Source organism: Theobroma cacao, chromosome 2 (genome assembly GCF_000208745.1).
Source record: "Theobroma cacao cultivar B97-61/B2 chromosome 2, Criollo_cocoa_genome_V2, whole genome shotgun sequence".
NCBI lineage: Eukaryota > Viridiplantae > Streptophyta > Magnoliopsida > Malvales > Malvaceae > Theobroma > Theobroma cacao.
The window spans coordinates 556,822-577,523 of NC_030851.1; the positions used below are offsets into that span (position 1 = coordinate 556,822).

General features: G+C 33.5%; 3 protein-coding genes across 4 annotated transcripts; 2 read left to right on the forward strand and 1 right to left on the reverse strand.

Moving 5' to 3' along the window:
* LOC18607063 (tyrosine/DOPA decarboxylase 1) lies at window positions 2,163-3,871 on the forward strand. Its single transcript, XM_018114796.1, has one exon. It carries the CDS (start codon window positions 2,223-2,225, stop codon window positions 3,774-3,776), a length of 1,554 nt encoding a protein of 517 aa, XP_017970285.1. The 5' UTR covers window positions 2,163-2,222; the 3' UTR covers window positions 3,777-3,871.
* On the reverse strand, window positions 12,171-14,955 carry LOC18607064 (mediator of RNA polymerase II transcription subunit 19a). 2 transcript variants are annotated; one of them, XM_018114543.1, is made up of 5 exons: window positions 14,763-14,955; window positions 13,466-13,755; window positions 13,023-13,238; window positions 12,817-12,876; window positions 12,171-12,525 (listed from the first exon to the last, which is right to left on the reverse strand). In XM_018114543.1, exons 1-5 carry the CDS (start codon window positions 14,791-14,793, stop codon window positions 12,520-12,522), a joined length of 603 nt encoding a protein of 200 aa, XP_017970032.1. In that variant the 5' UTR covers window positions 14,794-14,955; the 3' UTR covers window positions 12,171-12,519. The 2 variants fall into 2 exon arrangements, with proteins under 2 accessions (XP_017970032.1, XP_007041099.2); XM_007041037.2 differs by having other exon boundaries at window positions 12,171-12,670.
* Window positions 18,272-20,681, forward strand: LOC18607066 (BAG family molecular chaperone regulator 3). The gene is made up of 4 exons (XM_007041042.2): window positions 18,272-18,670; window positions 18,977-19,233; window positions 19,824-19,970; window positions 20,306-20,681. The coding sequence occupies exons 1-4, from the start codon at window positions 18,427-18,429 to the stop codon at window positions 20,444-20,446; spliced, it is 789 nt and encodes a 262-aa protein (XP_007041104.2). The 5' UTR covers window positions 18,272-18,426; the 3' UTR covers window positions 20,447-20,681.

The window sequence follows — 20,702 nt, forward strand, 5'->3', positions numbered from 1 at the left end:
TTTAGAAATAATTCAAAAAGATTATATTCTCATCAAAGTCTCTAACCAAACATTATAAATAGAGGGCTCTCCCAAGCCATTTTGATTCATTCGGAGGCATTCAAAGATTGGAAGCATTTGAAGATTGAGAGCATTTCAGAGATCAAGAAGAATAGAAGATTTCTAAAGTGAAGATTAAGCGGCAACGAAGTTCGTGATCAAGATATCAAGCAAAGTTCGTAATCAAGATACTGTGTTCATAATCAAGATTAAGAATCAAGATACTGTGTTTATAATCAAGATTAAGTCGTCAAAACCCTTGACGCGAAGATCAAGCAGCAAGACTAAGTCCAAGTTCGTGACTCTTGAAGACGAATTGAAGAAATTAATCAGAAGAATTTCCAGATATCATCACTCACATCCAGGGGCGGAGGGTAAGCCAACAATGGGGGGACCGTGGCCCCCCCAAAATTTTTAAAAATATTTATTTTTTATATATATTTTATCAACGGCCCCTCAAAATTTTTGTAAATTTTTATTTATTATATATTATTAATGACCCACTCAAAATAAATTTTTTATTTAATAATTAATATAAATAAAAAATCAAATAATTTCACAAACCTACTTAACTTTATCCTAATTTAAGTTTCTCTACACCTTTCTCTTTTTCTTTTTCTCTTCTCTTTTGTGTCTTTTTATTTTTATTTCTCTTTTCTTGTAACTCACCATTAAAACATACCTTATTCTTCAAAAGAGATTTATAAGTTTGTAAGTTTGGACAAGAAAAGACAAAGATCACCCACCACCATTGTGTAAAAGTAAGAGGAGGTAAAGTTTTCTTTTACCTTCTTTTTTCTATTTGTATTATATAACTATATATGAAATCTTGTATTTCGTATTTAATTATTTAATAAATGATGAGTTTCTTTCAGATAATTTAGTTGTTTATATTGAGAAATATATTGCTAGTCTTTTCAGTACAGAGTCAATAATTGATCGTCGAGTACAACTTTCTTAGATAACTATTATAAGTTTTTTTTATTTTTTTATTTACATGTTATATAACATTATTGTTTATTATGAATCTTTTGATCATTGGTTAAATTCAACATATTAATTTTAAAAATTTTTAGCTTTTATTTTTTTTCGTCTTTGGCGCCCCCAACAAAAATTGGCTAGTTCCGCCTCTGCTCACATCATCAAATATTTGTATTTGAAATTTCGACGAGAAATTTGTATGTACACTAATATTCCTCTTGTTATTAAAAATTGTACAGCTTTAATACCACGACGAGTCTTTCGAAATTAAAATTTAAGAGTCAAAACGGTATTTTAATATTCAGATCAATACAAGTCACTTTAAAAAAAAAAAAAAACAAGCCGTAGATATTATTTGTAAGTATTATATATGTATATATAAATTATATCAAATATTAGAGAATCATGTCATATATCATAATGAAAGATAATGGAGATCATGACAGATATGCCCTTTGACTTAGTGATATAATTTCTGAATCTAATTCCCTTAATTTTCATAATTATAGGACGTTACGATTTTTATTTAAGCATTATACTTTATTGTACAGTTTGTTTTCTTTTTATATTGATGCTATGACTTGTATATAAATAGATGAATATTAATCAAATAAATCATTCAAGATAATATTCAATTCTTCAATTTCATAAGGGTCCGGTTAGAATATTGTATCCAAAAACAAAGTCACGAGAGAAATGTGCAATTTTCGTCCTGTTCTAAGCTTTTAGCCTTTTAGGTATTCCTAATCCCTGTAACTATAATGCTACTCATGGGTTAATGTCAAGAGTCGACGTGGAAAACTGCTCTTCCTTTCCTCATAAAACGTTCTAGGTACTAGGTACTAACTCTATTTTTCATTAACTAGTATCATTTTTAGTTTTTTTTTTATTAATTCTGGCCGTCACGTAGCTAGTTAATTGTTTGCAAGAGCTAGGAGTCAACATATTCTTTTTTTAGTGGTTAAAAGAGAACTAATTTTCCGAGGATATAAATTTCTTTTATAACTTCTTATCTTTTCTACCAACCAAGTTGTTGAATTAATCTGAGGAAGACGTTGGCTAAACGGGCTAGAATGTCCCCATTCCATACGCTATATAAGTCAGATGGAGTTGCCTCCGAACGGCAAATAGCAGAAGCCACAACCTTTCTTTTTCTTGTAGCAAGTACTTCCCAAGAGAGCTTCAACTTGGTTTCTGGTGAAATGGGTAGCCTTGAATCCATCGTTAATCTAGAAAACAATTCTTCCGACATTGTTAACCCTCTGAATCCTGATGAATTTAGGAGGCAAGGCCACATAATCATAGATTTCTTAGCTGACTATTACCAAAACATTGAGAAATACCCGGTTTTAAGTCAGGTTGAACCAGGCTACCTTCGGAAACTCTTGCCAATGTCCGCCCCATATATTGCTGAACCCGTTGAAGCAATCCTTCAAGATGTTGAGAAACATATAATCCCTGGTATAACGCACTGGCAAAGTCCTAACTATTTTGCATACTTCCCATCAAGTGGCAGCGTTGCTGGCTTCCTTGGGGAGGTGCTTAGCACCGGTTTCAATGTGGTGGGATTCAATTGGATATCATCACCAGCTGCGACGGAGCTTGAATCCATAGTCATGGATTGGCTTGGTCAAATGCTTGAGCTTCCTCAAAGGTTCCTTTTCACTGGAAATGGAGGGGGTGTGATACAGGGAACTACTTGTGAGGCCATGTTGTGTACACTAACAGCAGCAAGAGATCAAATGTTGAGCAAAATTGGGAGGGAGAATATTGGGAAATTAGTTGTCTATGGGTCGGACCAAACACATAGCGCTGTAGCAAAGGCAGCTAAAATTGTGGGTATCGACCCTAAAAATTTTCGGGCGATCAAGACAAACAAATCAACATCATTTGGTCTGTCACCAGAATCATTACGAATTGCAATAACTAAGGATGTCAAAACAGGACTGATCCCACTATATCTATGTGCCACAGTGGGGACAACATCGACCACTGCTGTTGATCCATTAAGGCCGCTGTGTGATGTGGCAAAAGAATATGGAGTGTGGGTTCATGTCGATGCTGCTTATGCAGGAAGTGCCTGTATTTGCCCTGAGTTTCGACATTTTATCAATGGTGTGGAAGGTGCAAACTCTTTTAGTCTTAATGCTCATAAATGGTTCTTCACCACTTTGGATTGCTGTTGTCTTTGGGTGAAGGATCCAAGCACTCTTACAAAATCTCTCTCAACAAACCCGGAATACCTGAAAAATAAAGCAAGTGATTCAAAGCAAGTGGTAGACTACAAAGATTGGCAGGTAACTCTTAGCAGAAGGTTTCGAGCTATGAAACTTTGGCTTGTGCTTAGAAGTTACGGTGTGGCCAATCTTAGAAACTTTCTGAGAAGCCACGTTAAAATGGCAAAACGTTTCGAAGAGCTCCTGGCTAGCGACAACAGGTTTGAGGTGGTAGTACCCAGGTATTTTGCTACGGTCTGTTTCAGGGTTTTGCCATCCGCTCTGTGTAAAATTCAGAATGAACCTTGCGGTAAAGCTGATCATCATGTCCATCAGAAGCATGCAAACGAGTTTAACAGAAAATTGTTAGAGTCAATCAACGCATCGGGGCATATGTACATGACTCATGCTCAGGTTGAGGGAATTTATATGATAAGATTTGCCGTCGGCGCCACTCTTACAGAGGATAAACATGTTACCAAGGCTTGGGAGGTGGTGCGAGAGATGGTGGATACCATGCTTAAGCTCCATCCACAGTAATTATTACTATGCATATATATGTATATAGACAGAAATTGATCCTGTCTTTCTCCAGTACGAGCTGTTTTACTTTCTCTTGTAATTTTCCTTCTACTATTGAATAAAGTACTTATTTTACTTTGATTAGACGATGACCTTCACCTACAATTTTAGAGCAGCAAATTTCTTAATAGATGGATTGTCAAAGCAACGTTATTGATAATGAAAGCTTCTAAGTAGTATTAAGAAATTATCCCCTTTGCTCTTAAATGCGACCTTGTAAACACCAATTTTATCTCTTTTTAACCTCAACTAAATTTTGTCAGAAAAAATTAATTTAGTTGGTATAAAATTCAGGAATTGTCTATTTTAATATTGAGACCAGATCGGAAAAGCAAGAAAATGAAAAAAAAAAAAAAGAAGAAATAAAATCCTATTTAATGTGATGACTTTTTCGAGTAGAAGAAAATTGTAATATTCTTGTTTCTCTATTTCTTTTATTATCCTACACTTTGCGTATCCAAATATCCCTATTTAATTGTCCCTTTTCTTTACAAAATGAATGGAGGAAAACTTAAGATAGATTTCCTAGCATTGTTTTTACAGAATTTTGCATGGAAACTTTGACGAAACAAATTAAAATATGCTGGAATTTCGAAACAACCCTTGGGACCTGATTCATATGAAACAAATCTAGAAAAAGAATGACAATAAATAAATTCCATATGAATTAATTGATGCTTTTCCTTTTCTGTTTCATTTCGAGAGGGACAGCTGAGCAAGGCAAACTGATTGAGAGTTGAGACCTGGAAACAGGAAAGCTGACCCAAAAGGCCCAAACGTGCAAAAATTATTTGGCTGCCAAAGTGCCAGCAACCCCAGATAATAGCCAAGCGGACGAAGCTAACAAATTTAATGCTGGGTTTGAGTTTGTTCATAAATGGCACAGCACCATAGTTTAGGATCAGGAGAGAAAATAGGCTGCCTTGGATCTGTCTATAATCCAGAAAACAATTTCTTCCAACATTGTTAACCCTCTGAATCCTGATGAATTTCGGAGTCCTCTGTTTCCTCTGCCACTACCGTACTCTCTTTCATTGTGCCCAATCTACCCGTTGAATCATGGCATTTCACTGCTGCACCCGGTCGTTAACACTCTTTCTCTTCGCCCATTTATGCAAGGCCATGTGAATGGGGCTAAAGCCATCTTGATTCAGCTTCGTAGCAAATGGTTTTTAAGTTCATAATCTCCATTACAAAAAATCACTGTGCCCTGCAGCTGCTGATATGTGCAACGGAGTATATATCAGCATTCTCATCCTGATCAAGGCGCCTCAAAACATTTCCATCTTCTGAATTAATTCATACAACTGATCAATGCTTCCTGTTTGAGCTGCAGCCATCAACCTTTCTTCCTGCATATATATGGTTTCACAGGCAACTAAACTCTGCTAATTAAATTGGTAGCTGTTTAGTCTTCCTATCAAAAACAAAGACAACAATATTTGCATTCAAGAAGGAACTAATCATGTCAACACCGTGTATGGACTTGAGGTTGGGAATGCAAATCAACATGTATTTAGTCCCACAACTTCTTCAATCATTTCAATATTATTTCTTCATCGCAACGCAATGAAAGGCATCACCTCAATCAATAACAAAAAAAAAAAAGACAGCAAAGAATTGACGAAGGAATTGATGAAGCATTCAAGCCTCCAGCACTGACAATTTTTTTTTTTAAAAAAAGGAGACTCAGGAATGATTTTCTCACTGGACAATAGTTACAAAAAGGACCCGAGATACAGACCATGGTTATCCCACTGCAACCAAATTACCTCTTTTCTTTACAAGCCCACAGCTATAAAATCAAAGCTTTGATAGCTCCCATGGTCAGAGATTCACCTGCCTATTCAACTAAGAAACTACCTACTACTTCAGATTCTTTACCTCCAATGAAAATCTCACGCATTTGGCATCAGCTAAGAGACAAGCCGTGCCCTTAAGGCCTATTCAAACACCAGCATGTACTGTGCTTACCACAAACTACATGGCCAAACTCCACACTATTACATCACGGGAAACCAAAGAAGAGACGTCGATCCTTGCTCGTTGGCTTCGTAAGACATCTTGAGCTGTTAATTTGCTATAATTTTATGATGTTCACTCCAGACCTTGATTAGTTTCTATTTTCACCTGCTTAGTAGGACATAGATGGCCATATAGTAAACTACAGAAACGAAGAAAAACAAGGCAAGAAAAATTATAATTTGCGAAATTAACAAGATATTGCTCTTTGTCAATTCTTTTTTTTTCTTTGATAAGCCATGAAAATTTTATTGAAAGGAGAGGATTACCATATTCTAACCGTAACCCTCCAAACGAAGAACAAAGCACACTTTGCAGGACCCTAACAACACATACAGTATCCTTCAAAGGGCCCTGCAACCGAAGAAAACACAAAAAATCTTCCTTGACATAAACCGGCAAGAAACCCATACAGTAAGCTCTCCCAAACACCCCTCACAATACATAACAGGGAAAAGCCAGAGTTCTTCGTCGATTTTAACAAGCCAAGGATCCGGTCGGATCACCTCCTACACACGTTTGGCCTTTAACTCCCATTCAATCACACTGGTTCAGAAACCCTTTTTGTTTTAACATGTTGTCATTTGTCAATCCCTACCTTGAACCTGAGCCTGCTACTCAGTTCTAGTTGGAAATTTAAAGAGTTCTGTAGCTTCAATTTAACCCCGTCAAGGACTCCTGGACATTGTTTTCTGTCTTCTTTAGCAACTTTTTCTTTCTTCTGTTTCAGATAAAGCCCAGCTAACTACATAGATTTTGAGTCCCCCAAGTTCGCATTTGAATGGACCCTTAACTTTTCAAACCCAATTTGCCTTGAGTATCATCAGGAAATGTCAGCATCATTTTTCTGATGAATCCGAAAGATTATGCCACAAATAGCTAAACATGTCCACTCCATTCAAGGGAAGAATCTTCTCAGTTTGTCGATAGAATAGTTCTTATTAAAACAACAAGCTCTTTATGCCAAATTGAATGGTCCATTCAGAGGAAGTGTGATGGATAAGTGTGTGGGCTGGGAAAAGAGGTACTTGCTAGGACAAGCAAGAACAGCATCTCACATCCTTGGCAGTTGGCGCACCACCTACCATTATAATTTCTACAAAAGGAAGTCTAATTCCTCCAAAAATAACACAATAAATTGGAGGTGTGATTACCATTTTCTTTTTGAAGTAAGCTTTGATACATTGTTAATCAACTAATTTAAATCTAATCGACTGTAGATGCGTCAGATCAATCTAAATATAAACTTGGATAAACTCAAAATTTAAATCCGATATGAAATAATATCAATTAATGATCATGAATATTGAATCAGGTAGAGTGTAATAAGTAGAGATGTAATTTTTTAACAAAAATCAAAATTTATACATAAAATTCTTGATTACATCATATAAAAACTATATTATTTTTTTAAAAGAAAACTTGTTTTAAAACCTATAATATTAATAAGTGACCGACACTACAAGACCTTCCTTTTGGCCTTTGCTTCCTTTTTTTTTTTTAGTAATGAATGAGATTTAGGAATCTACCCGTAATGAATCTATGTTAAATGAATCATCGACTACAACCTAGGATACTACTTTAATAAATTTAATGAGGTCACATTATAATTTATTGATTTCTACAGCTATATAAAAAGAAAGTGGTTGTATACATGGTTCTCTTTGGGTTTATCTCGTTTTTTTTTATTTTATTTTAAGATAATTTTTTATAAAAAATTTTTATTTTATTATGTTTTTATATTAAAATAATCAGTTCCTTTGAAAAAAATTTGATGATCTTTACTTTTTAATGTCAAAATTTTTTTTAAAAAAAATCATGAAAAGATTAGAATATAGAAAAAATAAGAATATTAAGTGTTTAAGAAAGAAAAGAGAACGTAATTGTGAGACATTAAAAAAATATATAATATCAAAAGTAAAATATATATTTATGTGTAAATAATTTCCTTCTTAATAATGAAAGATGATATCCTCCACATAAAAAAAAAGTAAAAAATGACTAATGATTGATCTGTTGAAATATAAAAGAAAGAAAATGACTATATGATATATGGTTGAAGATACATAGAGAGGTGACTTGAGAATTTTGAAATTGGTCCACTAAAGAGATGACTCGATAGGATGTATCTATTTATTTTAGAAATTTATATGTTATTAAATTAATTAAATTGAATCTAATTCACGCTAATTTATGGGTTAAATTGAAACAGGCTTTTTGTTAAGATAATCTTGAATTGTAGTTTAACTCGGATAGTTTAATTCTAGTTAGACTAGTATATCTTATTAAAATAGTCTTTAAATTTAGTTAAATTAGTATAACATATTCGAATTGTATTAGGATAAGATTATTATACTTTACCCTATAAAATGATTCTATAGGGTTAAAGAATAGTAAACACTTAGATTTAAAAAGAGTGACTTACGTATACGTGAGATAAGGGTTAGGAGTTTAAAACTATTTTTGTAATCTCTTGATTTTTTGCTTAATGGATCTTTCTCTTTTGTTGTGCCCTAGGTCATCGAAAAATCAAACTACGTAAATTCTTGTGTTTTTATAGGTATGTTTGATTTCTTTCTTTCTTTACTCTATTAATTGAGTAAGATCTTGAATAATTTGTTAGAGATAATTTCGTAATTTTCACAATAAACTGCTATTAGAGCTTCAAGGTCTTGAATCAATCTGAATCTCACAATGGTAACTTTGTCGACTAAGTATGAAATTGAAAAATTTAATGGAAGAAACGATTTTAACTTGTGGCGTGTTAAGATGCGCCCATTGCTAGTACAACAAGGACTATTGAAAGCACTGAAGGGAAAAAACCATCTTCCTTCAAATTTATCTAATGATGAGAAAAATGACTTTATGGAGAAAGCACATAGTGTTATTCTCCTAATTTTTTCTAATGAGGTGTTAAGAAAAGTCACGAATGAAGAATCTGTTGTTGCAATGTAACTTAAACTTAAAAGTGTTTATATAACCAAATCCCTAACGAATCGACTTTATATGAAGTAACAATTGTATACCCTCAAGATGTGTGAAGGTACATCTGTTAATACCCACATTGATGAATTTAATAGAATTATTCTTGGTTTAAAGAATATTGATGTTAAAATTGAGGATGAAAACCTAACCCTAATTCTTCTCTGTTCTTTATCCCCATCATATAAAAACTTCGTAAATACTATGTTGTATGGCTGAAACACTTTCACTTTTTAAGATGTAATGGCATCTTTAAATTTTAAAGATTAAAGAAGAAAGTTGGTGGTATCTAAAGTGAGAATCAAGCAGAAAGCCTAATTGTGAATAGAGGAAGAGGTAAAGAGAAGGGCTTAGACAGAAAAGGTAAATCTAGATCTAAATCTAGATCAAGAAGGAAGACTTGCTAGAATTGTGGTAAGAAAGGTCACTTCCGTCAATATTGTACCAAATTGAAGATGATTTTGATACTTTTGAAGAAGCTGATAGTGTTCTTATAGTTACCAATGGCAACCTAAAAGATACATAGATCTTGGATTCAGCTTGTTGCTTCCACATATGTCCTAGGCGTGATTGGTTTACAAGTTATCAATTTATTAATATGGGCATTATACAATTAGGAAACGATTTCTCCCTCTTACTTGTTAGGATTGACACAATTCAGGTCAAGATGTTTGATGGATTCATATCTGAAAGAGGTTGACAATAAGTTCTTTCAAAATTGACTATTTGTCCCTCTGTTAGAGGTGTTCCAGAAATGTCTGCAATCGAGTAAATAGCTCTACGAACTAATGGATCGGATCGAATTGCAAACTGGAAAGATTTGTACAAGTTATACCTTTCGTAACCATTTTGTGAAAAATCATTAGATATGAATATGTTAGATACCTGCGACTCGATTGGTGAAAGTGAAATAGTATCTCTCCCCAAAAAAGCATGTTTTTTTTTACCACCGCACAAAGAAAATATTTTCTTGCGAATGAACAAGATATTGAGGAATTGTCCATAAGAGTAACATCTAAAATTTTTTTTAAATTATTTTAAAAAATTTAAATAATTTTTTATTTTTTTATTACATTCAATTACGTCTCCGTATTTTAATTTGCGCTAAATAAATCATTATATTTTTATTTTAAATCAAAAAAGTCTTTATAATTAAATGTTAACTTAAGTAAAATGTCATTTGTCATTCTATATCACGAAATACTGACGTGATATGTTAATATGTCATAATAAATGATGATGTGTCATAATAACACAATTATATAATATTTTTTTACCTTTCACATTAACAACATTGTACCATTGGAAACAACCATATGAAGGCATTGCATTTAGGTAGCAAAAAGCAAAGAACAAAAATGAATAAGAAATAAAAAGTATGAATTTTCGTTGAACTCCAAGCTTAGTCTTTACAATCCTCATCCACCATTCTTCCATGGCATCTCAACTATTAGAATCCTTTTGTTCATTAGATCACTGAGATTTAGGAAAAAATGGAAATCATAAAGAAATTTATTGCTAATACTTTCCCATGCAGAAAAGCTTTTAATTGAAATAATATTTTATGGTAAGGTTAATACATTACATGACGTCAAGTTATTTAATCATTTCCATGTTTATTTATGTTTTTTACTTCTTNGTGAGGGGGAGAATAAACAGAGACTTCCCATCAGTGCATTCCCACAAGGCGCTGCCAAACTCATCCTACCTTTTCTGATCACCACCTAAACTTGGCTGACTAGGCCACCTCCAAGGCTGCGGGTTACAGAAGGATCAATTTCATGGACTACATAAATTCGTAACCTTCCTTGTATTAACAGAATTTGATCCAAATATAACCCCCTTTATGCATTATAACCTGCCAAATTCCTTTCCCCACTGCCCACCCTATACAAATTCATTCTTCGTCCTCCCTTTCCAGCGTGACTACCCACCCTTTTAATTTTCACCATATACAAAAACCCATTTACACAGCCTGGGGATTTTCCTACGTGTACCTGAGATCATCACCCAGGAAACAACTATGGCTCAGCAAAGCCCCACAAAAGATATTGCGCCCACAGCTCAAATTAGGCATCATCTTCACTAATCTAATATCCTCTCACAGCAATTAGGAAACCATAAAATAATGTTGTTCAATGGCATTGTTATACTGCCAAAAAATAACATGTTCCTCATGACACAACATGCATAAGAGCAAAACAGAAACATAGCTAGTAGTAAAAGAAGCGTTTTCAGCACAAAAACATACATTTCCAAATGCCAATAGCGTTGTTCAAGCATCATTCAACAGTTGCAAAAACATTATTCAGTTGCCTTTGATTATGATACCTATGAGTACGCTATTGGAATTTTTTTTTTTATTCAAAAGAAAAGACAAAAAGCTGGTAATGATAAGGATTTCCCTTGAAAAATTTTTGCTTATCTCATTTGATAAGTGTTTGAGTCTCCTTATCAAGTATGTTTAGTTCGAGAAATGAAACAGAAGATGAATAAAATAATTATTTTGTAAAAATAAAATAAAACAAGTATAATTTTTATATTATTTGATTCATAAAATCGAATAGTATGGTCAAAATTGTTGTTACAACATATTCCAATGTTTAGTCAATAAATATAGTAAAAAATAAAAATACTTTTTATTGTAATATTTTATTTTTAATAATTTATTGAAAATATTAATAAATTATTATTTTAAAATTTAATGATTATCTATTGATTTTATTTTTAGACTATTGGTAATTTATAATTAAAATATTTATATCATTGTTTTATTTTCTTTTTTCTTTTTAAAATACTAATTTTTATAATATATAATTAAAAACTTAAAAAAATTTTATTCTAAACTTTTTTATAATATTTTATTTTTGCTTTTACAGCAGCAGCTTGTTTATCGCTTGACTGTGAGTTCCGATCCTGTTCGCTGGTAAATCCCTGTCAGTGGGATCCTGGCTATTCTCTAATCAGCTGAGTTTAATCTGTTTTGTGAGATCCTGCTTGTCGCCTGATCCTGGTAAAACATTCTTTTATGTTTGTGAGGTGCTTTTCTGACTTGCCTAATGGCATTTACACTGTTCAGACAAGCTTTACTCCCTGGCCTTTGTGTTTAAGGGAGGTGCTGGCTGGTATTAGTGTCGAGGCTTGTCTAACAGTATGCTGTACTTACGCAATTTCATTAATGAAAATACACACACACACACACATATATATATATATATATATATATATATATATATATCTAACAGTGGCTTAGCAAAACCAATAATCAAATTTATTGATTAAACAAACTATTTAAAGTTCATAATCTTTTGATAACATTTAATCATTTCATATAAGAATTAGCTGCACTCAAAAAAATGACTATTCTTCTAATTTGTCAACTTCCTAAAGCATCTGTTAGTTATAATACAAACACAGCTTCAAAGAAATTGAAATTCTGCAAAACTTCCAATGAATGTATGATATAAAAGGTTCTCAATGTTCCAAGGGTCACTGGCACTATTGATAGTAAAATTCTTGATTCCAAAGAAAATTCCAAGTGAACTAATATGACAAAAGAAAATGAAAAACGAAAAGACTAGTCAAGATCTGACTAACTCTTCATATATTGGGCTTTCCTTCTGCCCTCCCATGAAGCATTGCTGCTCCACCTTGCAACCGGTTAGACCACAAACAATCCTCAGCAACATCAACAATATCAATTCTGTTACCAAAGATAAGGATCATAATTCATAAAGTTACTTCATAACTTAGTACCTCCCAGAGCAAAAGGCAATAGCTAGGGAAGTTCAAGTGACAAGTTTTCAACCAGCCACCTTTAACTTGCCCCTCTCAATCCTTCTAGGGTTCTGAGGATTACATAACCAAAGAAAACCCCGATCAGCCCAACTATATGGTAGAACAACAGGAAACAAAAGGCTTCATATAAAGCATAGGAAGCAAACGATTCAAATATACACCAAAGACCGGCAAAATATATAAATATATGACTTACCTGGCCATTTTGATGTCTGTGGACATCCAAAAAATCATCATTCACAGCATACCTCCTTTTCTAGAAGAACGAACAGGTTAAAAAAAACCCATTAAGGCCATTGTTATGCACCACCGCATAATTGATTTTTTAACAAATAATATCAAAAGATTGATATAGATTACACCCTGCATGAATCAGAAGGATGAGGGGAATAACTTGCAAACCTTGTCTTGCGGTTTCTTCAAATCCTCAGGACCAGAATCATGATGTCTAATTTTGTTTTTATTTCTATCACTAGTCATGTCCTTGTGATGATGCTTATGCTTCTTACTATTTTTATCTTTCTCTTTTTCCTTGTCTTTTTGCTTTCTATGCTTCCTCTTCTTGTCTTTGGACTCAGCTTTTGACTTAGAGACCATTGTGGGGATCCCCTTCTCTGCCTGTTAAACATTAGATCAAGGTAAATACACATCTATATTGACAGAGTACAAATTTTCATCATACTGCAGCACATGTGGCCCACTAGATTACACGGCAAAACCTATGTTACAAGCACATAATTCTCCAAGTTACATTTCAAGGCAAAAAAAAAAGTAGAAAGGGCTGGGGGAAGAAAAATTTAAGGTAAGATGAAAAAATAGACAAATATGCGCATCCAATGGCTCACCAAAGGCAGGTCAACACAAGCAGTTTCTCTCATCTGAAAGGCTTCCCCAAGTAAATCCAAGTCAAAAGGACCTATGCTTAGATTTCTCCCTCTCGAATCAGAGGCATTTGGGAAAAGCTGATCCAACTCCATCCCTTTGCCTTTCCTGATTTCTGTGTCTCCGACCACATTTCGGATATAGGTTGTCTCTGATATTGACAAAGGAAGCGGCCTCTTGCAAAAGAATTCATGATGTGGCCAGAGTTTGAATTTTTTGATGAGATCAACGGCACCACCAAGTTCTTTAGGTCCTGTTATTGAATAAAGGGCCTCAGCCAAACAAAAATTTTAACTGAAACAATGTAATGATTCAAATGCATCATAAATTTTACAACATATATTATATCTTCCTGATACAACCAGACAAAAGGTTAAAATCCAAAGTCACAGTTTTGTCTCACTTTCACAAACTTTACTCTTCAATATAAGGAAAATTTTACATGAAAGCTAAACCCCACAACTATACACATCCTAACTTCTAAAACTATATCAAAACATGATGACTAATGACTTAACAACATGTTTCGATTTGAATTCAGTCTACTGCATGGGGCTATATACATATTTGCCTTCCTCTTCCTTTGTTCCAAAGAAGCCATTCGAGGTAAAGACAGTCAAAGTCAAGTAGCACCAGATGGAAATCATGCAACATATGAACTTGCTTGACTGAATTCATCACGGGGAAATGCAAAAAGAGGGACAAGAAAAAAAAAGGGGGAATTGCTGAAATGTGAAGTGGAACACAATTAAAGCTTTTGAGATTAAGTTCTGCAATTACTTTCTAGACAAAAAGACATGCAGAAAACTAGAGTTTCAAAGATGGTTTCACCAATGGATGTATTTGATTGGCTTTTCTTTATCTGAATACACGAATTGGACAGTCATTTAGCTGCCACTAACATTCTTTGGACAAAATTATGCTATTTTTTGACAAACATATACATAAATAATTAATGTAATAATATGTTTGAGTAAATGGTTTCTCAAGAAGTCTCTCAAGGGTTTTCATCTGATGAAGCTCAAAATTACTGTATCACTGTATTTAAACCCCACGAGATACTCTTCACGTCGTGAAGCTCTGATAAAGCAGTGAATAATCAAACCAATACCATAAATTCGTAAATAAACAAACAAATTTATCATCATCATTCACCTATATCCAAAAAAAAAAAAAAAATGAACCAGTATCATTAAATCCTAAAATTCGTACTACTTAATTCTTTGAAAAAAAGAAAACAAAAAGAGAAAAGAATCTTACCTCTTCCAAACCTATTGCTTTCAAGATCCATGGAATCAATCACAAATTTAACAAGCAGCTCTTCTTCATCCACAACCAAAAAGGAAAAAAGGCCGCAAGAGGAAACCGGAGGGTGGAGATTCGCGGCGCGAGTTGTTCGCAGATTCGCGGGCGAATCGTTACCTGTTCACCCGAAATGGATCATTTGTCAATGGGCCATGCAATTGAAGCCAGATCGAGGCCCATAGGATGTGGGTTTTTTCAATGGAGTATTGGGCTGGAAGGAGCCATAGACCATAGTCACCTTATGACTCAAACCAGCTTACATGATTCCAACCTTTCTGGTAAAATTTTCATTACGAGATCAAATAAGTTTTTATATTTAATAATTAATTAATAATTATTAATTAAAATATTATTTATTATTTTTATATTTAGATAACGTTTATGTGGTATTGACATAAAAGGAAAAAATATACATAATTATTTTGATATGTTATATCAATATGGTACACCATCATTCATTATTACATATCAATATATTACGTCATATAAAATGACAAATCACATTTTGATTAGTAATAACTAATCAATCATTAATTATAAAAATATATATTATGATATATTAATATATCATGTCAATATCATATGATATAGAAAAATAAATAATTTTTTAATTAATAATAACTAATCAATCATTAATCATAAAATTTATTTAACTCAAAATTAAAAAAAAAACGAAAAAACTCTTAACAAGCATCTGGTTCGACCAACTCAGAACAAATAATTCCTATTTTACTAGTAATAAGCCGCTGAGTTTGTTTGTTGCCTGCCCACTTCCGAGTTCCAAATGAGAAAAACAAAAACAACGGTGGGAATGCTTTTGTTGCTCTCTTGTCCATTTCTTTCACTTGACAGCTCAGGCCAATGATTTGTTCTGTTCATCATTCATTAACTTGTTCCCCCCCAACACACCACATGTCCATATAACTACTTCCCTTCCAAGTTCCAACTAACCTATGGCCTCCATTTTTTGCTTCTGGTATAAATCCTTCATTTCCTCTTTTAACAGAACAGACAACCCCTCGTGATAACGTGACCACAAATAGTAGTATTAGTATATATATATATATAGAATTTGATCATATTATAATTAGATTATGATGATAGTTCGGTCTCTGAACAAATGCAATTAAATGTAAATCCTAAAACGACAATAATCTTCATGGAATTAAGCTTGTATTTATTCATATAGAGCTGGGATTATAACGAAGAGGAAACAGGGCAGCCAAGAAAATAAGTGGGGGCTGAAAGGCAGAATTGTGGGGAGGGGATAGCAATTATAGGGATAGGAACGAGTCATCTCAGGCAGGCCATGTATTTGGCCTGCTCATGGACTCACGGTGCTGATGGGTGCCACCCAATTTGAGTAGAGTTGCCGGGCACTGACTAGTCCTCTTTAATTTGTTGTGAATGTTTTTGCTCTGCTACCATTCTCTTGTCCCTGTGGAGCACCCCCAAGATGTAGCCCATCTAAAATGTGACACATTTTTAATTATATTTTCCTTTTTTTTAAAAGCAAAAAACATTGTAAAAAAATAAAATATCTCGTTCTATGCAACTCAATAAAGACCGTCTTTATTGAAAAAATGTGTATTAAAAATGGAAAGTATATTTACCCAATTTAAAGATTATTGATCTTATTATGACTGACATAATTCAACTTTATAACTTTAAGCCCAATAAATTAAAATAAAAGATAAAATATCTGAATTTTTTTAAGTTTTAGTTAAAATTTTAAACAGGTCTAATAGTCTTTGAAATGAACATTTTACCTAAAAAATGTAAACACTATTAATAGAGATTAAAAAAAATTAAAATATTTTTTTTATTTTTGTTAATTTAAAAAATTATTATTATATTTAATTAAAAAAAAAGAATACCAGCCGGTGCTTCCAAAAGGAGGGGAACACCACATCGGTGCTGCCAGCAGAGGGAAACTTCGATGCTCTCATCTTGGGGTTTTTTTTTTAATTAATAAAAATAATAAAATAATAATTTTAAAAATTAATAAAAAATAAAATTATTTTTTTATTTTTATCACGTTAGTAAATTGACATAAATATTAACAGTTGATTAATAATTGAATCTACATATCTAACAAAAAATATTTTTTTGAAATTGGGTGTTTATTTTGAAAGTTAATAGATTTTTGTATAATTTTAATCAAAACTTACAAAATAATAATATTTTATCTTTAAAATAAAAAAAATTAATTTTTTTGAGCAACTAAAACATAAAAATGAAGAGACTTAATTATTTCTTTAGTGATAGGAATAGAGATACAACCACAATCAACAAAAACTGACACTTCCATTAACGAGATAAACTTGCAAGATCAGCATCTTGAAGTCATACCTAACTCCCACCCCTTTCTTCCAATGGAAACGAAACAACCTAACTTGAAGCCAACGTTCCTAACTTCCTACTCCTCAAATTGAAAATTACGTAAACTTACTAAATGATAAAGACAAAAATTATTTCGAAAACGATTTAATGAAATAATTATATACAAAGTCTCGTTTTCAATTGAAAACCATCGATTTAATTATAATCCTTTCTTTAATTTCACCTAATAAAATTTATACAAGTACAAGTGATATGAAACAAAAAGTATAAAATTCTATGAAGAAAACGATAAATAAATTAACTTTTTTGAGAAGGAAATAATTCAAACATAGAATATAATTTAAAAATGTTATTGATTTTGATTTATTTATTTATTTATAATCCTGATCACTTTGACTTTGAGTGCTCTCCCTGCTTTTATTGCAAAAGTTGTTTAATATTCTTTTTGTCTATCTTTTTTATTTTATGTTTCAAAATAAATTTTTTTAGATATTTAATACTCTTATTTTTTATATTAAAAATTTATTTTTCAAAATATTTTTATTATATTTAAAAATATTTTTAAAATTTTAATATAAAATACATTAAAATCAAAAATTTTATATTAACTTATGTGAAAATAAAATAAAAAATTAAAGACAAAAAGAGTATTTATAATTTATAATTTGTTAGAAATTACAAACTTTTTAAGTTTTTTATATTAAAATATTAAAATAAAATAAAGTTACGAATGTCTTGAAATGTATATATTCGTGTACACATGGTATATTATTATTAATTTTAAAGAGAATTTAATCATATTTAGCATTAATTTTATGTTTTTTATATTAATTTTTTATTTGTTTATCATGTATATGTAAATAGAGATAATTGAGTTCAGACAATAAATTTCCGTTGTTTATCACAAAATAGAAAAAAATGGCGAACCTCTCATTTTCGCTTTCTCCTGGTTACTTCCCCACTTGAACTGTCGGCAACTGTACTGCTAAGCTGTTACTGACAGTTCACACGTGGCACGCTTCCCATTGGTCGAAACACCCTCCTGTCGTTTTTTCTCATGTCTTCGAAGCAAAACCTTAAACGCAACCCAGCACATATAAAACCCGTACCCCCCCCCCCCCCTCCCACCACGTTCTTCGCTGTTTACTGTCGGCAAAGGAAACTAGACTTGTTCAACTCCATGCCTTGAAAGATATTTTTCCTTCACTTTCCCGAGAAAATTAGCAACAAAAAATCTGTCTTTTTTTAAAAAAATTTCTTGTGTTCGACACGAAAGATGATGAAGAGAAAGTCCAATGTGTATGGTAGAATGAGTAGTGAAAGCGCAAACAATACAACATCGTCCGCCTCCTCCTACTCCACGTCCTTGGAAGAAGCAATCGAGTGGGAAATGAGACCCGGAGGGATGCTGGTGCAAAAGAGAACCCAGAACGCCGACGTTTCAGCCCCTGATATTCGCTTACGTGTTGCTTACGGGGCGGTGCGTTACGAGATCTCCGTGAACTCTCAAGCGACTTTTGGTAAGACACAGCCGGATCTACTTACATAAATACATTTTTCTTCCACGGTTTCCATTTTCTGTTTGTTTGGTGGGTGAGAAAGTGGGGAGAAAACAATGGCAATGGGGAATGTTGGTATACTCAGCTTTTTTATTAAGTTGAGTTGCTGTTTTTACTGTTACGTGAGGGGTTGCATGGTTGCTTCAGATCCCTACTTTTTCTGTTATTCATTACTTCAACATTAAACACTGAAAATGTGTGTGTATATATATAAAGAATAATACTTGAGGATAAAATGGAAGAGCTGACGTTGGGATTGACCGACAGGGGAGGTGAAGAAACTTCTAAGAGCGGAAACAGGGTTGCAAGCAGGCGAACAGAGAGTGATATTCAAAGGGAAAGAGAGAGAAAACGGTGAGTATCTAGACATATGCGGGGTCAAAGACCGATCGAAAGTCATACTGATGGAGGACCCAGCGAGCATTGAGCGAAGGTTCATCGAGATGCGCAGAAACGCCAAGATCCAGAGTGCACACCGCGCCATCAACGACGTCTCCATGGAAGTCGATCAGCTGGCGGACCAAGTAAGCAAAATGCTTCATTTTATATTTTCATCTCAGCTTCATCGTGTAGCCCCTGATTGTTTAATTTTGGTAAGTTTTTCGTTAGTGCGCATTATGTTTGCTAATGAGAATATGGATGTGGAAAGCAGTGAAAGAATCTGAGAGTGTCATGATCAAATAGCTGGATGACATGAAGTTACAGATGGGGTTTCCAGTAATGATTTAGGTGTAGAATCTGGACCCTCAAAGTGGGGGCACCGGTCCTTTTATGCATTTACGCAGTGGCTGTGTCGATTAAAAGCAGAAACGAACCCTGGCCACCAATTACTGCCATTTTTTGGAGCTTGGGTTCATCAGGGCCAAGGGGTCCATGGCGCATTCATCTTTTGTTCACTTGTACTTGGGCCATCATATTCCTATGATTTTTTCTACGGGTGTGTGCCACCAGCTCACAGGCTCACTGTGATGGCCTCAAAACACTCAAATCCTAGAGTGACATTCGTTTTTTCTTAGTAGAACCACAAGCATTTAGTATGTAATTCTTCCTGTTATTGTTGTACACTGACAGATTATGATCTATGATTATAAATGTTCTGTTTTTGGGTCTTCAGGTTTCTGCAATCGAAAAATCAATCTCTGGTGGAGTTAAGGTACCGGAGGTTCAAGTCACAACACTTATTGAGATGCTCATGAGACAAGCAATCAAGCTAGAAAACATTGCTGCAGAGGGAGATGCTTTTGCCCAGAAAATTTTGCAGGTACCTGGAAATATGAATTCTTCTTTTCTATCAAATGAGAAATTTTCATTTAATAGCTGTAACATCCTTGGGATGCACCCTTTAACTTCTCTCTTTATGATTGACAATCATCATGAATGAGGAACAATCTATTTAACAGAACCAATGCGCTGAATTCTGTCAGCTTTTTGCTGACAAGTTTCAGTAGTTAACCATAGCCAATAATAAATGACCCAGATTTCAGCCTGGAATTGTCTCCTTGCTGAAATTGTGATTAATGTATTAAATCGTACAATAATTTGCGCATTGGTTGTCCATTGAGTACTACAAACTTATTCATGGTTTCGTTTTTCCAGGGCAAGAGAGTTCAGAAATGTGTTGAAACCCTTGACACGTTGAAGATATCAAATGCTAAAGTAAAGCCTGTTATCGTCACAACCAAATGGGAGACCTTTGAGCCTTCTCCGGCCATGGCACAATGGGAAATTTTTGATTGATCCAATGATCCTTTCTTACTCTTCATTTTCCATTCTTTTTCTACCCCCAATATCCTAGCTCAAGATAGAGACATAAGCGAGCTATCTGCTTGTACGTACAGCCCCTTCTTTGCCACATATGTCGTTTGCCAATAAGCATTGGTGAGGATTTTTAGATGTAATGTATGGTTGAAACTTGGAAACCCTGTGTAATGTTACAACTTCAGTAAATTTGCGGGAAAACCGTTCTGATTAATCTACAGAGTCTGGTCAAGCA

Bases quoted from the DNA above. Each gene is read 5' to 3' on its own strand.
- LOC18607063 (XM_018114796.1), top strand. From the start codon at position 2,223: ATGGGTAGCCTTGAATCCATCGTTAATCTAGAAAACAATTCTTCCGAC.
- LOC18607064 (XM_007041037.2), bottom strand. From the start codon at position 14,793: ATGGATCTTGAAAGCAATAGGTTTGGAAGAG. The intron at 13,756-14,762 runs GTAAGATTCTTT...ATTCAATAACAG, and splicing joins AAGCAATAGGTTTGGAAGAG to GACCTAAAGAACTTGGTGGT. The intron at 12,877-13,022 runs GTTTGCAAGTTA...TCGTTCTTCTAG, and splicing joins TGAAGAAACCGCAAGACAAG to AAAAGGAGGTATGCTGTGAA.
- LOC18607066 (XM_007041042.2), top strand. From the start codon at position 18,427: ATGATGAAGAGAAAGTCCAATGTGTATGGTAGAATGAGTAGTGAAAGC. The intron at 18,671-18,976 runs GTAAGACACAGC...ATTGACCGACAG, and splicing joins GAACTCTCAAGCGACTTTTG to GGGAGGTGAAGAAACTTCTA. The intron at 19,971-20,305 runs GTACCTGGAAAT...TCGTTTTTCCAG, and splicing joins TTGCCCAGAAAATTTTGCAG to GGCAAGAGAGTTCAGAAATG.